The sequence below is a fragment of the Mesocricetus auratus genome, unplaced genomic scaffold (assembly GCF_017639785.1).
Source record: "Mesocricetus auratus isolate SY011 unplaced genomic scaffold, BCM_Maur_2.0 Super-Scaffold_100007, whole genome shotgun sequence".
NCBI classification, from domain to species: domain Eukaryota; kingdom Metazoa; phylum Chordata; class Mammalia; order Rodentia; family Cricetidae; genus Mesocricetus; species Mesocricetus auratus.
This window is the reverse complement of record NW_024429191.1, coordinates 33346871-33365979: the sequence shown is the minus strand read 5'-3', so window position 1 is coordinate 33365979 and position 19109 is coordinate 33346871. Positions and strand designations below refer to the sequence as shown.

At 45.7% G+C, this 19109-nt stretch overlaps 1 protein-coding gene and 1 pseudogene across 4 annotated transcripts in view; both read left to right on the top strand.

The window, feature by feature from the left end:
• The first annotated feature begins 702 nt into the window (after nt 1-702).
• Slc22a4 (solute carrier family 22 member 4) overlaps nt 703-19109 on the top strand; it is a 55551-nt gene continuing 37144 nt past the window's right edge. The window contains exon 1 of one of the 4 annotated variants that reach the window (XM_040748641.1): nt 703-1950. In XM_040748641.1, coding sequence (XP_040604575.1) covers nt 1558-1950 — 393 coding nt within the window. In that variant the 5' untranslated portion in view covers nt 703-1557. The remainder of the gene's footprint in view (nt 1951-19109) is intronic. The other 3 variants (XM_040748644.1, XM_040748643.1, XM_040748642.1) reach the window with 3 other exon arrangements.
• LOC121141632 lies at nt 11235-11330 on the top strand (annotated as a pseudogene).

Genomic DNA, 19109 nt, shown 5'->3' with positions numbered 1-19109 from the left:
TTACCATAGCTCAAGTTGGCCTGGAACTCACAATCTTCCTGCTCTAGCATACCCAGCACTTAGGAGGCAGAAGAAAGCAGATCTCAGTGAGTTGAGGTCAGTCTGGTCTACACAGGTTGCTTAGAGCAGCCATGGCTACCTAAAGAGATCTGTCTCAAATAAACAAACAGATAAAAATCAAAGGCATAAACCATAGTTGTCCTGGCACATTAGGAGGTGTGGTCTTAAATGATAGGAGAGGAAACTGAGGTTCTAAGTGGTGGGAAGCCAGCCTAATAGTAGGGGTCAGACTAGAGGCTACCAAAAACAAACATCAGTACCCTTCAGTCTCTCACAGAGGGTCTGGAGAAACAATCTGTTTTGTGCAAAATGATGGGCGCTCCACAGCCTGTCAGTATTACCAGCCCTATGGATCCCAGGCCACAGGCTCCAGCCTGAGCTAGGGCAGTGTTCCAGGAGCCTTATAGGTGGATACTGAGCAGAGAGAGAAAAAGGCAGTCTCGGCCACCCCTTTGGACATCCTGCCAGATCTGAGAGCCAAATCTCACTAGTTTGTCCTCTTTCTGTTCTTTACTCCCTCGGTTCCTGGACAGGGAACGGGCCTTTCTGCAAATAGAAGGCCTTTCTGTCCAAGAAGGCTTTGGCAGCTTGCCGCAAAAAAGGGCCCTGGGTGCCTGGAGAGTGCAAAAGGACAAACACCAGAGTCTAGGCTGTGGTGAAAAATGTGACTCCATTGCTATGCTTCCGCAGTGGGCCTGAGTCCTTCTGGTGTCTCCTATATAGGCCCCAGGGAATCTTCAAGAGGACACAGAGACGACTACTCAGAGGCCTGTGACCGGGCGTTGTCTCTGACTCATCATGACCTTGCAGATCCCTTGCAGGCTCCCGGGTCACATTTGCTTCTTTTCAAGGTGAGGATCCTGCTGTTCCAAGGACACTTCTCTGGTCCCCCGCTGTCCAGGCCATGCTAAGGCACAGAACTGAGCCCCCACACTGGAGTGTGTGAAGAGGCGGCATTCCTGTCACCCACAGAGGTCTCCAGCGAGCGCAGACTTGATAAACTGTCCACCCGCCTAAGCTCAGACTCCAGACTGGGGCCGTGGAGCAACGGACTCCTGCCCCGGGCTAGGTCTGGCAAGACGCGGACATTGAAGCCAGGGTCAACCCCTTAGAGACCTTGCTCTCCGGACGCGACTCCTCCCAGACGCTCACCCTCCCACGTGGGGCTGAGAAGAGGTCCGGGCTCGCGGCACGGGCTTTGCACAGCGGATCCCTAGCAGGAGGCCCAGCGTGAAAGGCTGCTGGGTGCAGGGAGGCGGAGCCGACCCGGGAGCCCCTCCCCTGATCGGTGAGCATACTAGCCTCTCGGTGCCTCGCCCGCACTGGGGGGTGTGGTCCCGAGAACTCCGCTTCCCCGAGCTCCGTGCCAGCCCCTAGGAGCTTTGCAGAACCTACAGCGCATTTGTACGCGGCCACCCCGGGAAGGCCCCCGCCAGGCAACTCAGTCATCAGATTCCCTCTTACTCCCTTGTGCAAGTTGTGGAGGAGGCTGGAAGCATGCGGGACTATGACGAGGTGACCTCCTTCCTGGGCGAGTGGGGCCCCTTCCAGCGCCTCATCTTCTTCCTACTCAGCGCCAGCATCATCCCCAACGGCTTCAATGGTATGTCAGTCGTGTTTCTGGCAGGATCACCGGAGCATCGTTGCCGTGTGCCTGACACCGTGAACCTGAGCAGCGCGTGGCGCAACCACAGTATCCCATTGGAGACGAAGGACGGACGACAGGTGCCCCAGAAGTGCCGCCGCTACCGGCTGGCGACCATCGCTAACTTCTCTGCCCTGGGGCTGGAACCGGGACTGGATGTGAACCTGGAGCAGCTGGAGCAGGAGAGCTGCCTGGATGGCTGGGAGTACAGCAAGGACGTCTTCCTATCCACCATTGTGACCGAGGTAGGTGGCAGCGCTTTGCTGGAGACAGACATTGGGAATGGAGACTTCATTACATCAGTGCCCCCCCCAACAGTCCCTGGCTGTGCCTGGGCCAATGTCCCACTCCGCCACAAACCTTCCAGGCACAGAGCAGGGTTATGAGTGCGTTCTCAGCACAGGCTCAGAACTGATGAATTCTGTGTGGCATGGAGGGGATGGAAAAGAGAGCGTTGTCACCAACTGCCTTTTCCTTTCTGGGTTTCACAACAGATAGAGTTTCCCAAGAGACTCAATGCTTCCCTGGGCAGGCCAAGCCCCACACCGTCTTAAGATACAGTCAGAGATAGTTCCTTGCCACAGAGGAGAGAAGGGATGTGGTAGTCTGTTGAGTTCACATGTGGACACAGAGTCAGAAAAGTCTCCGTGTTGAGGCCCTAATTTTTCCAAAAGGAGACAGCTGTACCCTGTCACTGGTTGGATGCAAGGAGCCAAAAGCAGAACCTGGTCTTTTGGTACTCATGGAGAGCCGGGTATTCCTGTGGCAAGTGTCAGCTGGTGGGCAGGGGCTCCAGCTGGGACCACCTACTTCTAAGTAGTATGGGAAGGGGTTTCCTAAATCGCCAGAATCTGGATGTGGAGCTGCTCCCTTTCTGTGTTTGCTGATGCACATTTGCTAAGGACCAGGTGATAGATAATAGGTCAAGACACTCTTTCTGGAAAGAGCATCCCCAAGGACTGACTTCCTGCTGTTGACCAGGCTGGTAGGATTTCCTGCTTTCCCACCTCCAAAGGCCATCTCTGTTCTGTCTTTCTCCCAAGGGGGTGGGGGAGGGGTAAAAACAAAATTTATGCCCCTCCCAAGAGAGGGGGTGACAACTAACAGCAGCCTCGCCTGCTTCTTTATCTCTCTCCCTCAGCACCACACAGCAGTCATCAAAAAAATGTGTCTGACCCTAGGGTGTAGACAGCTAGGGTGTGGGTCCCACCTGCAGAGCTGAGATGCCTGCGGGGGCGTACCAGCTATGTTGCTGAGAAAATTAACTTCAACCCTACTTAGCGTTGGGTTTCAGAAGTCGCCATTCAAATCATGGCTTGTTTTATGTGTGAATGGGCAAATAAACTGCCTTCTCTTTGTGGAATAACTAGATCTGGAGATATTGCAGGAAGGAGTCTCTGAATGAGACATGGCCGGTTCTGAGAATAGGAGCCCTGCAGATTGGGTAGGTGAAGTTCAGGGGACAGTAAGAGGCTAAGGGCCAGCTTGTGGGAATTCTGAAGAGCTGACTATGTTTTGAGAACCATGGAAACAATAAGCCTACGATTTGTGTTTTTATTTTCTTCTTTTGCAGCAAGATCACAGGTTAGAGGCTTGTGTAGTCTGTAACTCACTGAATAACCCAGGCTGACTTTGGACTCGCAGTAATCCTCCTAGATACAGAGAATTATAGATATATGCCAACTCTCCCAGCCCTATCTGTGTTCTTAGAAAGAGTCTGACCTAACTGCTATGGAAAGCATACTTGGGAGAAGGCTGTGGAAGTCACTCCTGCAATCGAACACTCAGTCAAGGGTGGAAGCTGTGGAGGATGCAGAGCCCAGGGGAGTGGATGAGCTGTGGCCCCCTCTGGGTCCCTCACACTAGCACCCTGCCTGCCTTTGGTCCTCAGGTGGCCATGTCTCTCCAGCTGTGCCTGGCCCTGGGGCTCTAAGACTGAGAGCCAGCTCATCCTTCAGTTCTAGAACTGTTCCCTGCATCTGAGTCGGAGGCTGCAAACTTCACAAACACCTGGTCTAACCTGGCTGCTGTTCTCCTCCTGGATGGTTTTGTTTGCCTGAGGGTGTGAAGGGGGGCAATTACCCCAGCCCATAGGTGTCCCACCATGTCATCCCCAGGGGCCTCTGGCACATCCAGTGACTCCTTCACATGCTCAGGTACACCATGACTTGCTTTGCTCAGCGGCCTTTCTCTCCCTGGCTTGCTGCTTTGGATGCTGGGAATCAAAAGGCAAAGGGCACCGGTGGCCGGAAAGAGAAGGAAGGGAAGTGAGAAGCAGGGTGAGTAGGGTGGGGGGGGGGTCTCTCCAGAAGGGGTAGTAACCCACAGTCCGGTGGCAACTAACCAAAACAGAAAGTATTCAGGAGAATGGGGAAGATGGAATTACTAGTGAGACTCTGTCACTCAGTCTAGTTACTACAACAAATACCTGACACAAGCAGCTTATGAAGAGAGAAGGTTCTAGCCTATGACCAGTTGGCCTTGTTGCTTTGGGCTCTGTGGTGAGGCGGTGTATCCTGATGGAGAGTGAAAGCAGCTTCCCTTGTGAAAGAGAGAGAATGGGAAAGAGAGCAGGGTCCCCAAATCTCCTTCCAAAGTCCTAGCTTCCTCCCAGTCAGCCTCACCTCTCCAAGTGCCCACCAACCCACAGCAGCTTTAAGTGGGGAGCCAAGCCTTCAGTAAGAGACATATAAGATCCAGCCCATGGCCCAGCACCCAAGCGCTGAGACAGAAGGATTGCTGAGTTCCAAGCCAATCTGGGATACAGCATGAAACTCTGTCCCCGAACAAAACAAAACCCAAACCACAGCAGAAGGTACAATGACACAGCTGCTGTGAGAAGAGTGTTACTGTCCTTCAAAAAATTAAAAATAGAATAAAGTGGGTGTGGTTGTGCATGCCTATAATCCTAGCATGCAGGAAATGGAAGCAGAAGCCCCAAGTCATGATGAGTCCCAGACCAGTCTGTGACACATGAGACCCTGTGTCAAATAGTATCAATAATAATGGAACACAAGGGGTTGGGGATTTAGCTCAGTGGTAGAGCGCTTGCCTAGCAAGTGCAAGGCCCTGGGTTCCATCCTCAGCTCTGGAAAAAAAAATAATGGAACACAATCAACCCTTTCCACTTGTAGGTAAACACTAAAAGAATTGAAACCAGGGTCTCAAAGAGGGCTGGGAGATGGCTGGAATTGAAACCAGGGTGTATAAGAGGGCTGGGAGATGGCTCAGTGCAAGAGCATCTACTGCTCTTGCAAAGGACCTCAGTTCAGTTGCCAGCATCCAACTCAGGTAGCTCATGACTGCCTGTAAGTCCAGCTCAGACACCTGCACTCTCCCAGGTGCATGTTCACAATTAATCAATATTACAAATTACCTACACAATCATGTCCATAGCAGCATTGCTCTCAATAAGCTGAAAGAGGAACACACCCTGATCTCCATCAACTGCTTGAATGGATAAACAAAATCTTGTATATATGAACAATGGAGTTTATCTCACTCTAAGAGAAAGCAAGTGATGGGCACAGCCTCTATGAACGACTGATGATGAAGATATCATGCTTACTGAAACAGGCTTGTCACACAGACGCATCACTCCACTTACAAGACTTGGGTAAAACACAGACATGACAGCACATGCTTGGAATAGCACTGAGGGTGGTGATGCAGGAGGATCAAGGTCAGCCTGGGATATATAGTGAGACTCTGTATCAAGACACAAAAGAGAGGATGGGGGTAGAAAGAAAGAGGGGGTGGGATATGACATAATTGTGGGTTATTGCTGATTAATGGCTCTCAGGGCACACACAGCCATTCCCAGCATTCTTTAAAAACATGGGTACTGAAGTATTCATTCAGAGCCTCGTGCTTACACAGCCAGTGCTCCTACCCACAAGCCATCTCTCCAGTCCTCTTATACAATTTCTTAAAGAGTAGATGAATAGTGTCCACCTCCAGAGGGGTGGCCTCATGTGGATGGGCTATATCATTTATGGCACCAGCAAAATAGCATCACAGGTGAGCAGTGAGTAGCACTAAGGACAGACCCTGATCACCTTCTTGCCTGCACCTCTGTCTGGGCATTGTGGGCATCTGGGGAGATTTCCCCCAGGCTTGAGTTGTGGCAGATAGAAAGGTGATGACCTTTGCTGGATGAAAGCTGAACCTCTGTCCCCACAGATGCAGTGACAGGACTCTGAAATCAAGATGCAGGCTAGAACCCATGCTGACTTAGCCAGTGACAGGGACCAGATGACCTCATCCTTACAGGCTGAGCCCAGGGCCCCTGACAGGTCCCTACATCCTGGCTGACAAGGCTAGGAATATCCTCAGAATGTGCCTCTGCCTTGTTCTCCACACCCTGACATCCTTCAGAAGAGAAAAGCCCATCTGACTGTCCCTGGACCCCTCCACAGGAGGACATGGTCAGCCAGGAGTCCAGACAATGCCTTTCATAGACGCCAGGAGATAGGAATCTGGTGTCTAGATTGTGACTCCCATGTGTACACATCTGTCTCTGTGTGCTTCCACAGATAAGGTAATTTTCTCCCTTTAGGGTTGTGTGTGAGGTGCAAGCCTGTGTAGTTACTAAGAATCAAATTTCTTATTCTTACTTTGAAATAACTCCTGATTCAAAGAAAAGTTCTTAAAACTATGGAATATTTATATATACACCCTTCAGCTATCTTCCTCTGATCTTAGCAATTTATTTATTGTTTTCCTCTGACAGGATTTCACTCTATAACTCAGGCTGGCCTGGAACTCACTGTATCATCCAGGTTGGGCTCCTCTTGACTCTGGCCCCCAGTGCTGGGCTTGCAGACATGTGCCACCACACCCAGATCTGGTGTTATCAATTTGAATTACACATAGTGCATTTATCAAAACCAGGAAATTAGCGTTGGTCAAAGTACTCCTAGTGCCCTATTTCTGTGTTCTGGTTCAGTCCGTCAGCCCACTACACTTAGCTGTCACATCTCAGTCGCCAACATGAGACATTTTTTCTGCCTTTCCTGATCATTTGTGACCATAATGTGTTTTGTATGTGTTGTTTTAATGAATGAATATCCCTCAACTTGGATTTGTGTAATCTTCTCATGATCAGATTGCGCTATGCAATTTGGGGTAAGAATGCAACAGAAGTGTTATATTCTCCCGGCATCACAGCAGGTATATAATGCTGACACTGTCTTAATCACTAGTGATGTTAATTAACACCAATCATTTGATCAAGTTTGTGTCTGCTGGATTTTCCACTATTATTGCTAGTGTTTTCCCTTTTATAGTTAATAAGCATTTGAAGGGGTATACTTGGAAATAATGCAAACGTTTTCCCACTAAGTTTAGCACAGATCTCCAGACCATGACTGAGATGACTAGTGGCAATCTGAGATGATTCTAGAAATAAATGCCTCCCCCCACACACAGCCATTTGTTCCTGTGTATATTTATTCGTGTATGCATGGGCTTTTGCCTATTTATTCGATTTAATCAGTTATGTCTAATACTATCCCTGATATTCTGTAGCTAGCTCCAGCTATATGACTTTGAACCAAACTATTTTTCATTTTAATGGAAAAGAATGTAAAAATACAAGGTGAGGGCTGGAAGAGTCTGTGATCACCCTGGGTGAGGAGTATCTATCCTATCCAGTAGCTAAGTTACCCACAGGGTGGTGTCTGTGCAGGGACAGAGAGAGGCAAGGTTGTGCGGGACGTGGAATTGGGAGCTTCTGTTGGGAAAGGAAGGACCCTGAGCATGCTAAACAATCGGTGTGACAATGGGTAATTTTCACTGAGACCTTCCCTGGTGGTCATACTCTGTCTCTAGGGTCATGACCTGAGTGAACTCTGATGCCTCCTGCCCTGACTGAAGGAACAGGGAGGACCGGCAAAGGCAGGGCCTGAGCATGGGCTGGCTCTTACACGTCTTCTTTCCTCACAGAACACCATTAGGTGTGCTTGACCTTAGTCCACAAACTAGAAACACTGAGGTAGATTCATGTGAACCTGACCCCGATTCTCCTAGGCTCTGTGCTTCAGGGGCCTCCAGGCAGTCCTGTGTCCTGCAGACCAAAAGACCCCTCAGTAGCCTAAGACGGGGCTGCTGTCACACCTAGTGGCATTTGTCCTCTTCTGCAGCTGGCTATATTCCTGGGAGTCTGGGGGTGAGGAGACTGAGGGTAGGACCGCTCCCTCAGATAGAACCTGCAGAGGGCCTGTGCCTGAGAGGCACCAGCCTTGTGCCACCCTTCCTGGGATCAGGACACTGTTTCACTCACAGCCCCAAGGTGGGCCAAGTTTCCAGAGGAACATGGGCCCCATTCCAACTTCATAGGGAGCTTCTGAGGATGGGGAGGGAATAGGGCCACTGACTAAGCCAATATGGGGCTGGCTACTCCAACAGACTTCATCTTGAGGCTGAACAGACTATTTCCTCTGGGGGTCTAGGCAGACCTAGCCAAGGGACAAACCTGGAGTAATGGGCAGTTTGCTTTGTTCTATCCTGGTTACTGGAGTTGTTTCAGGTCAGCCTGGGCCATGGCAGTCCCAACGAGCCAAGCTCAGCCACTCATGCCAGTAAGCAAGTAAACAATCGAGTACTGATGACAGACAGGAAAAAGAGGTTGATCAGTGCAGCCACATCAGGAAGAGGAGCCAGAAGTCCTGTGACAGCTCAAAAGTCCACCGCTGGGGTCCGGACACGAGGCTCAGGTTTAAATAGAGGGCAAGCTAAGGAGTCCAAGTCAAGGTGTGGTCCTGCCCATCATCACTGTCTGGACTCCAGTCTTGCCTGTAAAGTGAGCTGACAGGATGTCAAACTGTGAGATTTATTTCCAGAAGACAAATGGGCCCTCTGGCTGGCACTGGCACCCCGGCCTTTTCCTCCTCCCAGGAACTCCTAGGAAAGTTACAATTTCTTCAGGTCCATTGTTTCAGTAGTCTGCTAGACAGAGAGGAGGGGACAGGTGTCTCTTTAGATTATCTTCATTCCTGCCAGGATGGCTCTGCCCTAGGATACTGCTGGTGGCCAGGGTGAGACACTTGTGTCCTCCCTTGAGTCATTAGACTAACACAACTGGCCCCAAGATGTTGAATTGGCAGCTTGGCTGTCAAGATGGCTTGAATATTAACTAAATCCCTCAGCACTCAGATTTGCCCTCATGGTTCCAAAGACAGTGTGCCAGCCAGGTCCAGGGAAATTCTATTTCCAAACAGCCTTTGGAAAGCGTGGTTTTGCCAGCAAACAAACAGGAAGACTCAGGGGCTGTCCCTGGCTCTGGTTGTGTGTGCTTCCCTGTTTATCAGCTGCCTTGCTGCCTTGTGGCGGTGTTCCTCTGACAGCTGGCTCTGGGTTGTCAGAATGCACCTTTGTTCTCAGGCCGTTTCACCTGTACCTGCTGCCAAGCCTCGGGATAAACAGACTTTGTCCATCCCTCCCAGTGGGTAGCAGAACCCACAGGCAGAGTCCAAGGTGGCAAGGTGACAGAAATCAGGCAAGCTGGTCAGGAAGGGTCTGCAAAGTGCCATGGGTCTCAGACAGCACTGCTGTTCCTCCCTGTTGCTGGCTATTTTCTTGTGTATAAGGGCCATGTTGCTACCTGTTGCATGTCTCCAGAGCTCCCCCACCCCCAAAGGACAAGAATCTCTATGTGTGACCTAGTCAGTGTAGAGGGACTTGGGGGACGGGCTGGAGAAAGGATGGGTTTATTCCTATTATAGCACAGTCCACTTCACTCTTACAAGAAGTGTGGGTAGCCCAGGCTGGCAACTCCTGCTCAGTGTTTGCAAGATAAAAGGGCGGGCAGATGCAGCAGCCCACACCTGCAATCCCAGAACTCAGGAAGCAGAAGCTGGAGGATCCCTAATTTGAGGCCAGCCTGAACTACACAAATAGATCCTTTCTCAAAACTAAATAACTAAAAAAATCGCTGTGCCTGGGCCCAGACTAACCATGACAACGTTGAGGGGTTTTCCTTGAGCAGCTGCTGGTACAGATCCAGTCTATATGTTTGTAGCTCCACGGTAAGGCCTGGGAGGGCCATGGTGGACAAATTCAGGTCCTCTAGGGCCTCTTCTCCTCCACAGCTTCCTCTCCCAACCCCACCTTGCCTCTCAGACTCTCGGTTCACAGCTGTTACCAGAGCCTCATGCTCCATGTCCCATGGCTCTAACCCAGAAGTTGGAAGTCTTGGATCAGTACAAGAATGGTTTTCTTTGCATTTTTGCATCCAAAGAGAAAAATTCTTAGCTTATGCCCACCTTGTCTGTAGAAATATTTAATTTATAGAAAGGATTAAACAAAAACCTATATGGGAGGCTGGGGTGTAGCTGAGGCATTAGAGTATGTCTCCTGGGTTTGGTCCCTAGCATTGCATAAACTGGGTGTGTTAGCCACACCTATAATCCCAGCATTTGTCAGGTAGAGGCAGGATGATCTGGAGTTCAAGGAGTCTTCTACACCGCTAGTTGGAGGCCAGCCTGGGATACATAAGAACTTGCCTCAGAGGAGAAAACAAAAGTCTGCATATGATTTATAAGTCTGCACATGTAGATTTGATGATGAGATCGATAAGTTAACCAGAACTACAAGATTAATCTTTTCCTATAAGACAGCTCCTCTTTTGACCAGATCTTCACAGTCTGCTCTTCACTCTGGCACAGAACTTCCTGGATAAAATTTAATTTCATAGGTCTTGCTACACAGCCAGTTTTTGCTTGTTTTGGTGTTGTTAGTAGAACCTCAGGCCTCTTGAACACTAGGTGAGGGCTGTCACACTGAGCTACATCTCCAGTCCCAAACTTACTTTCAGACTCCTTGTGGCACCTCTCCACTTATGGTGCACACCTTTAATCCCAGCACTTGGGAGGCAGAGGCAGGCAGATCTCTGAGTTCAAGACCAGCCTGGTCTACAAAGTGAGTTCCACGATGGCCAGGGCTGCACAGAGAAACCCTGTCTCTAAAAACCAAGGAAGAGGAGGAAGAGAAGGAGGAGGAGGAGAAGGAGAGAGAGAGAGAGAGAGAGAGAGAGAGAGAGAGAGAGAGAGAGAGAGAGAGAGAGAGAGAGAGGAAGAAATGAAGGAATGGACAAAGAAACAAAGAAGTAGAATAAGTAAATACCCAAGAAGACAAAATATAAACAACAACAACAAAAATACCCTGAAGCAAAGAATTTGCAGATCATGTATATAACAAAGGAGGGTGGGAGATGGCTGATTCTTTAAAAACAAATATTACTCTTGCAAAGGACCTGAGTTTGGCTCCCAAATCTATAATGGGCAGCTCACAACCAACCATCTGTAACTCCAGATCCTGGAGATCTGATGCTCTCTTCTGGCCTATGAGGTCATCTACACACACACACACACACACACACACACACACACACACACACACACACACACACACACACACACCTACTTCTTATTCTCTCTCTTAAAAATAAACCTTTATGTAAAAACATATGTGATAAAGGGCTTGTGTCCAGAGTTTGAAAAGAACTCTTACAATTTAATAATAAAAAGATGTGTTTGCTATGGCAACACACTTACTAAAATTGGACCAACACAGAGGAGATTAGCACAAGGATGGCATGCAAAATCACATTTTTTAGTATTTTTTAAAAAAGACAAACCAACTTTCATAAATGGAAAAAATCATTTGGTCATTTCGTAGAATAGATGTTTCTCCATTCCAAAGAAAATTTACAAATCAGTAAGTAAATGAAAAGATTCTCAGACTTCCCAAATAACAGTGTGATATATACCACAAGTGTGCTTCCTGATGGAACAGAATTGTTACAACCCACCCCCACGGAAAACAACAAAAAAAAAGAAGAGCTAGATTCACAACCCAACTTCTTCCCCACACCCTACCACAGAGAGATGGCTACAGCTAAGGAAACAGAGTTCTTACTCTCTGTGACTCAGTGTTTCATCAAGAAAGGCCACCAAGGCCTGTCCTGCCTCATCCCTACATTCCCTGAGCTCTGGGTTGCGGAGGCTAAAATCCTGGTGAATGCAGCCAGGAAGTCAGAGGCTGCCATCCTTTCTCCACCCAGCCCCTCTGCTAACAGTGGCAGCTCTGTCCACCAGCCATTAGGTCCAGAACCCCAGGGCCTTGGTTGCTTTTGCCCCTACTTATTTCTGGGACACAGGTTCCATGCAGGAGAAGCAAGCAAGCCAAGCAAGGAGAGAGAGAGAGAGAGAGAGAGAGAGAGAGAGAGAGAGAGAGAGAGAGAGACAGAGAGAGAGAGAGACAGAGACAGAGACAGAGACAGAGACAGAGAGACAGAGAGACAGAGAGACAGAGACGGAGACAGACAGAGAGAGACAGAGGGAGAGACAGACACAGAGACAGACAGAGAGAGAAGCCAAAACCATACGCAGGGCCTGCCACACTCAGCGACTTCCTCATGAAGAGGTACCACCTTGAGAGAAACACTTTCCCTGCCGGCTGCTCTGACAGTTTCACCTAGGACAAAAGTGACTCAAAGACTGAAACTGTCTGCACGTGGTGGAAAAAGCCTAAGATCGCTCCAGAAAACAACAGGGATTTTGTGGTAACTCAAAGGTATCTCTAATAGAGCACCCAGCTAACCCACAGGTCACCTCATCACCAGAAAAATAAAGAAGCAAAGCAATGGAGAGCAGTGAGGTCAGAGCAAACCTCAGACGGGCTCCACCCAGTATCTGACTAGAGGTGACCCGGTTTAGCGGTAAACACGGGCAAAAACTGTGTGTTATTCCATTAGGAAGTGATGCAGCCTTGTAAACGTGAAGGAGAGAAATTGCCCAGGCTCCTGATTCTTCAGTATTTAGCTTTTACTCATACTCTTTTTTTTTTTCTTTTTCTGGTTTTTCGAGACACGGTTTCTCTGTGGCTTTGGAGGCTGTCCTGGAACTCACTTTGTAGACCAGGCTGGCCTTGAACTCACAGAGATCCGCCTGCCTCTGCCTCCCGAGTGCTGGGATTAAAGGCGTGCGCCACCACCGCCCGGCTTACTCATACTCTTGATTCCTTGATTTATTTAGTATGTGAGCATACGCATGTGTGCAGCATGAGCGTGTAGACTTCAGAAGACAGCCTCCCCTTCCACTTTGTGGCTGACAGGGATCGGGTTACCAGGCTTGACAAGTATCCTCATCCACTCAGCCATCTTGCTAGTCCCTGCTTCTTCAGTTCTAAATGAATGAGTTGAGCGGTAAACTCCAAAATATTTACCTGTTTTATAGTATTCCAGTTTTAAACTTTTTTATTTTATGTGCATTGGTGTTTTGCCTGCATGAATTTCTGTGTGAGGATGTCTGATCCCCTAGGACAGGAGTTAATTCTAGCCCCCATTTTTTCTTTCTTTTTTTCTGTTAAATTTTTTCATTCACTTTACATACCAACCATAGTTTCCTCTCCCTCCTCTCTTCCCCACCTCCTGTCTATCCCCCCCATACACTCCTCCTTCAGAAAGGGCAGGCCTCCCATGAGGAGTCAACAAGGCATGTCATACCACATTGAGGCAGGACCAAGCTCCTCCGGCTGCATGAAGGCTGAGTGAGGCATCCCAGCATGGGGAATAGGTTCCAAAAAGTCAGCTAGCTCATGCACCAGGGACAGATCCTGGTCCCACTGCTAGGGGCCCCACAAAGATCAAGCTAAACTGTCATCCACATGAAGAGGACCTAGGTCAGTCCCATGCAGGCTCTCTAGCTGTCTGCCCAGAGTCTGTGAGTTCCCATTAGCTCAGGTAGGCTGTCTGTGTGGGTTTCCCTGTCATGATGCCCCCCTCCTTGCTCATACAATCCTTCCTCCCTCTCTTTGACTGGACTCCCAGAGCTCAGCCCAGTACTTGGTTGCAGATCTCTGCATATGTTTGCATCAGTTACTGGATGAAGGCTGTCTGATGACAATTAGGGTATTTACCAGTCTGATTTACAGGAGAAGGCCAGTTCGGACACTCTCTCTGTTATTGCTAAGAATCATAACTGGGGTCATCCTCATGAAATCCTGGGAGTTTCCCTGGCACCAGGTTTCTTGTTAACCCCATAATGGCCCCTCTATCAAGATATCTCTTTCATTACTTTCCCCCTCCATCCCGACCCCAACTTAACCCACTGTATTCCTCATGTTCCCACCCCCATCCCCAGTTTGCCCAGGAGATCTCATCTATTTCCCCTTCCCAGGGAAATACATGTGTCCCTCTTAGGGTCCTCATTATCTAACTTCTCTAGAGCAGTTAGGTAGTAAAGCCTGGTTATTCTTTGCTTTACATCTAATATGCACTTATAAGTGAGTACATACAGTGTTTGTCTTTCTGGGTCTGGGTTACCTCACTCAGGATGATTTTTTTCTATTTCCATCCACTTACCTGGAAATTTCTTGATGTCACTGTTGGTTTTTTCTGCTGAGTAATACTCCATTGTGTACATGTACCACATTTTCTTTATCTACTCTTCAGTCAAGGTACATCTAGGTTGTTTCCAGTTTCTGGCTACTATGAATAATGATGCTATGAACACAGGTGAGCAAGTATCCTTGTGGCATGATTGAGCATCCTTTGGGTATATGTCTAAGGCTGGTATAGCTGGGCCTTAAGGTAGATTGATTCCCAATTTTCTAAGAAACTGCCATACTGATTTCCAAAGCTGTACAAATATGCACTCGCACTGATCTAGGGGATCAGACACCCTCACACAGAAATACATGCAGCAATGGAGGAGTGTTCCCCTTACTCCACATCTTCTCCAACATAGGCTATCATTAGCGTCTTTTGATGATAGCCATTCTGACAGGTGTAAGATAGTATCTCAGAGTCATTTTGATTTGCATTTTCCTGATAGCTAAGGATGTTGAACAATTCTCTAAGTGTTTTACACCATTTGAGATTCTTCTGTTAAGAATTCTCTGTTTAAATCTGTACCCCATTTTTAATTGGATTATTTGATATTTTGGTATCTAGTTTCTTGAGTTCTTTGTATATTTTGGAGATCAGCCCCCTGTCATATGTGGAGTTCGTGAAGTGAAGATCTTTTCCCATTCTGTAGGTGCTGTTTTGTCTTATTGGCCATATCCATAGCTTTACAGAAGCTTCTCAGTTACAGGAGGTCCCATTTATTAATTATCAATCTTAGAGTCTATGATGTTGGTGTTAAATTCAGGAAGTAGTTTCCGTGCCAATGCATTTAAGGCTTCTTCCCACTTTCTGTTCTATGAGATTCAGTGTAACTGGATTTATGTTGAGGTCTTTGATCCTCTTGGACTTGAGTTTGTGCAGGGTTATATATATGGATCTATTTGCATTCTTCTACATTCCAACATCCAGTTATGCCAACACCATTAGTTGAAGATGCTGTCTTTTTTCCATTTTATAATTTTGGCTTCTTTGTCAAAACTCAGGTGTTCATAAGTATGTGGATTTATATCAGGGTCTTCAATCTGATTCCATTGTCCCACCTGTCTGTTTTTATGCAAATACCATGCTGTTTTTATTACTATAGCTCTATAGTGCAGCTTGAAGTCAGGGATGCCAGTACCTACAGAAGTTCCTTTATTATACAGGATTGTTTTAGCTATCCTGGGTTTTTTGCTCTCCCATATGAAGTTGAGTATTGCTCTTTTGAGGTCCGTGAAGAATTGTGCTGGGATATTGATGGGGATTGCATTGAATCTGTAGATTGTTTTTTTTGTAAGATTGCCATTTTTACTCTGTTGATCCTACCTATCCAAGAGCATGGGAGATATTTCCATTTTCTGATATCTTCTTTAATTTCTTTCTTTAATGACTCAAAGTTCTTGTCATACAGGTCTTTCTCTTGTTTGGTTAGAGTTACCCCAAAATATTTTGTTATTTGAGGCTATTGTGAAGGGTAACGCTTCTCTGAGTTCTTTCTCAGCCCATTTATCTGTATATAGGAGGACTCCTATTTTGTTTTGTTTGTTTTCTTTTGTTTTTGATTTTTAGTTACTCTTATATTCTGCCACTTTGCTGAAGGTGTTTATCAGCTGTAGGAGTTCCCTGATATAATTTTCGGGTCACTTATGTAAACTATCATATCATCTTCAAATAGTGAATGTTTGACTTCTTCTTTTTAAATTTGTATCCCCTTGATCTCCTTTTGTTGTCTTATTGCTCTAGATAGAACTTCAAGTACAACATTGAAGAGGTATGGAAAGAATGAACAGCCTTGTCTTGTTCCTGATTTTAGAGGCATCACATTGAGCTTCTCTCCATGTAGTTTGAAGTTGGCTTGGTTTGCTATATATTGCCTTTATTATATTTAGGTATGTTCCAGTTATCCCTGATAGCTCCAAGACCTTTATCATGAAGGGGTGTTGGATTTTGTTGAAGGCTTTTTCAGCATCTAGTGAGATGATCATGTGATTTTTCTTTTTCAGATTGTTTATATGGTGGATTACATTGACTGATTTTCATATGTTGAACTATCCCTGCATCTCTGGAATGAAGCCTACTTGATCATGGTGTATGATTTTTCTGATGTATTCTTGGATAGTTTATTGAGCATTTTGCATCGATGCTCATGAGGGAGATTGGTCTGTAATTCCCTATCTTGGTTGTGTCTTTGTGTGGTTTGGGTACTAAGGTAATTATAATCTCGTAAAAAGAGTTTGGCAGTGATCCTTCTGCTTCTATTGTGTGGAACAATTTGAAGAGTATTGGTATTAGCTTTTTCCTTGAATTTTTGGTAGAATTCTGCACTGAAGCCATCTGGCCCTGGACTTTTTTTGGTTGGAAGACTTTTTATGGCTGCTTCTAACTTCTTTAGGAGTTATAGATCTGTTTAAATTGTTTATCTGTTCTTAATTTAATTTTGGTAAGTGGTATCTATCCAGAAAACCATCCATTTCCTTTAGATTTTCTAATTTAGTGAAGCACGGGTTTTTAAAGTATGACCTGATGATTCTTTGGATTTCCCCAGTGTCTGTTGTTATATCCCCTTTTTTATTTCTGATTTTGTTAATTAGCATGTTCCCTCTCTGTCTTTTGGTTAGGTTTGATAAAGGTTTGTCTATCTTGTTGATTGTCTCAAAGAACCAACTCTTTGTTTCATTGATTCTTTGTATTGTTTTCTTTGTTTCTACTTTATTGATTTCAGCTCTCAATTGATTATTTCCTGGCTTCTATTCCTTCTGGGTGAGTTTGCTTCTTTTTGTTCTAGAGCTTTTAGGTGTTCTGTTAATTCTCTAGTGTGGCAATTCTCCAGTTTCTTCATGTGGCCACTTAGTACTATGAGCTTTCCTCTTAGCACTGCTTTCAATGTGTTCCATAAGTTTGTGTATGTTGTGTCTTCATTTTCATTGAATTCTCAGAAGTCTTGTATTTCTTTCTTTATTTCTTCCTTGACCCAGGAGTGATGCAATTGAACATTGTTCAATTTCCATGAGTTTAAAGGCTTCCTGCAATTTGTGTTGTTGTTAAATTCTAACTTTAAACCATAGTGATCTGATAAGATACAGGGGATTATTCCAATTTTTTTAATCTGTTGAGATTTGTTTTATGACTGAGTATGTGGTCAATTTCAGAGAAGGTTCCATGAGGTACTGAGAAGAAGGTATATTCTTTTGTGTTTGAATGAAATGTTCTGTAGATGTCTATTAAGTCCATTTGAGTCATAACATCTGCTAGTTACCTTGTTTCTCTGTTAAGTTTCTGTCTGGAAGACCTGTACATTGGTGAGAGTGGGGTGTTGAAGTCTCTCAATGTTAATGTGTGAGGTTTGATTTGTGGTTTAAGCTTTAGTAATGTTTGTTTTACAAATGTGGGTGTCCTTGTATTTGGGGCATAGATGTTCAGAATTGGAGACTTCATCTTGATGGGTTTTTCCTTCAATGAATAGGAAATGTCCTCCATCTCTTTTAATTTCAGTTTGAAGTATATTTTGTTAGGTATTAGGATAGCTACACCAGTTTGTTTCTTAGGTCTATTTGATTGGAAATCTTTTTCCAATCTTTTACTCTAAGGTAATGTCTATCTCTGAAGTTGAGGTGTGTTTCTTGTATGCATCAGAAGGATGGATCATTTTTTTCATACTCACTCTGTTAGCCTGTGTCTTTTTATTGACAAATTGAGTCCACTGATATTAAGAGATGTTAATGACCAGTCAGCCTTAATTACTGTTATTTTTTTTGTTTTGGTGGTAGTGGTGGTAGTGTGTGTGCTTCCCTTCTTTAGGATTTGCTGCTATGGGATTATCTATTGCCTGTGCTTTCATGGGTGCAGCTAACTTCCTTGGGTTGGAGTTTTCCTTTTAGTACTTTCTGTAGGACTGGATTTATGGATAGGTATTTAGATCTGGTTTTGTCATGAAATATCTTTTTTCTCAATCTATGGTGATTGAAAGTTTTGCTGAGTATAGTAGTCTGGGCTGGCATCCATGGTCCCTTAGTGTCTGCAAAACGTCTGTCCAGGGCCTTCTAGCTTTTAGAGTCTCCCTTGTGCATTTGGATGTAATTCTAATAGGTCTGTTTTTATATGTTACTTGACCTTTTCCCCTTGCAGCTTTTAATATTCTCTATTTTCTATGTTTACTGTTTTGATTATTATGTGTTGAGGGGACTTTTTTGGGGGGAGAGTCTAGCCTAATTGGTGTTCTGTAAGCTTCTTGTACCTTAATAGGCATGTCCTTCTTCTTTAGGCTGGGAAAGTTTTCTTCTATGAATTTGTTGAACATGTTTTCCATGTCTTTGAGCTGGAATTCTTCTCCTTCTAGCCCTATTAGTCTTAGGTTTGTTTTCATGGTGTCCCAGATTTCATGTATATATGTAATGGTCAGGAAAGAGCAAATGTTAGGCCTTCTCACAAGAGACCGCCACCCCCACCAACCCAAACGGTATGGGTGACACGCAACAGGGCCAGAGCAGGCAGGTGAGCATGCTCAGATGGCCCAGCATTCTCAAGGTGTCCTAAGCCCCAAGTGCTGGACGGACAGAGGGGACCCAACAACAGCCTTGGAGAAAAACAGAAGTCCAAGAGAACACAGTCCTTTAATGTCACCCACTGAAAAGACAGCATGTCAGCTCCTAGATGTTTTGTGTTAGGAATTTATTGGATTTAACATTTTCTTTGACCAATGAATCTATTTCTTCCATGGAACCTTCAATGCCTAAGATTCTCTTTTCTATCTCCTGTATTCTGTTGGTGATGCTTGCGTCTGTAGTTGCTGTTCCCTTCTCCAAATTTTCCATTTCCAAAATTCCCTCTGTTTATGTTTTCTTTATTGTTTATATTTCAAGTTTTCAAGTCTTGAACCATTTCCTTTACCTATTAGATTTCTTTTTTTCTTGGCTTTCTTTACGGGATTTATTGATTTCTTTCAATTTTTTTTATCTTTTCCTCAATTTTTTAAGAGAATTTTTCATTTACTCTTTAAGAGCCTCTATGACCTTCACA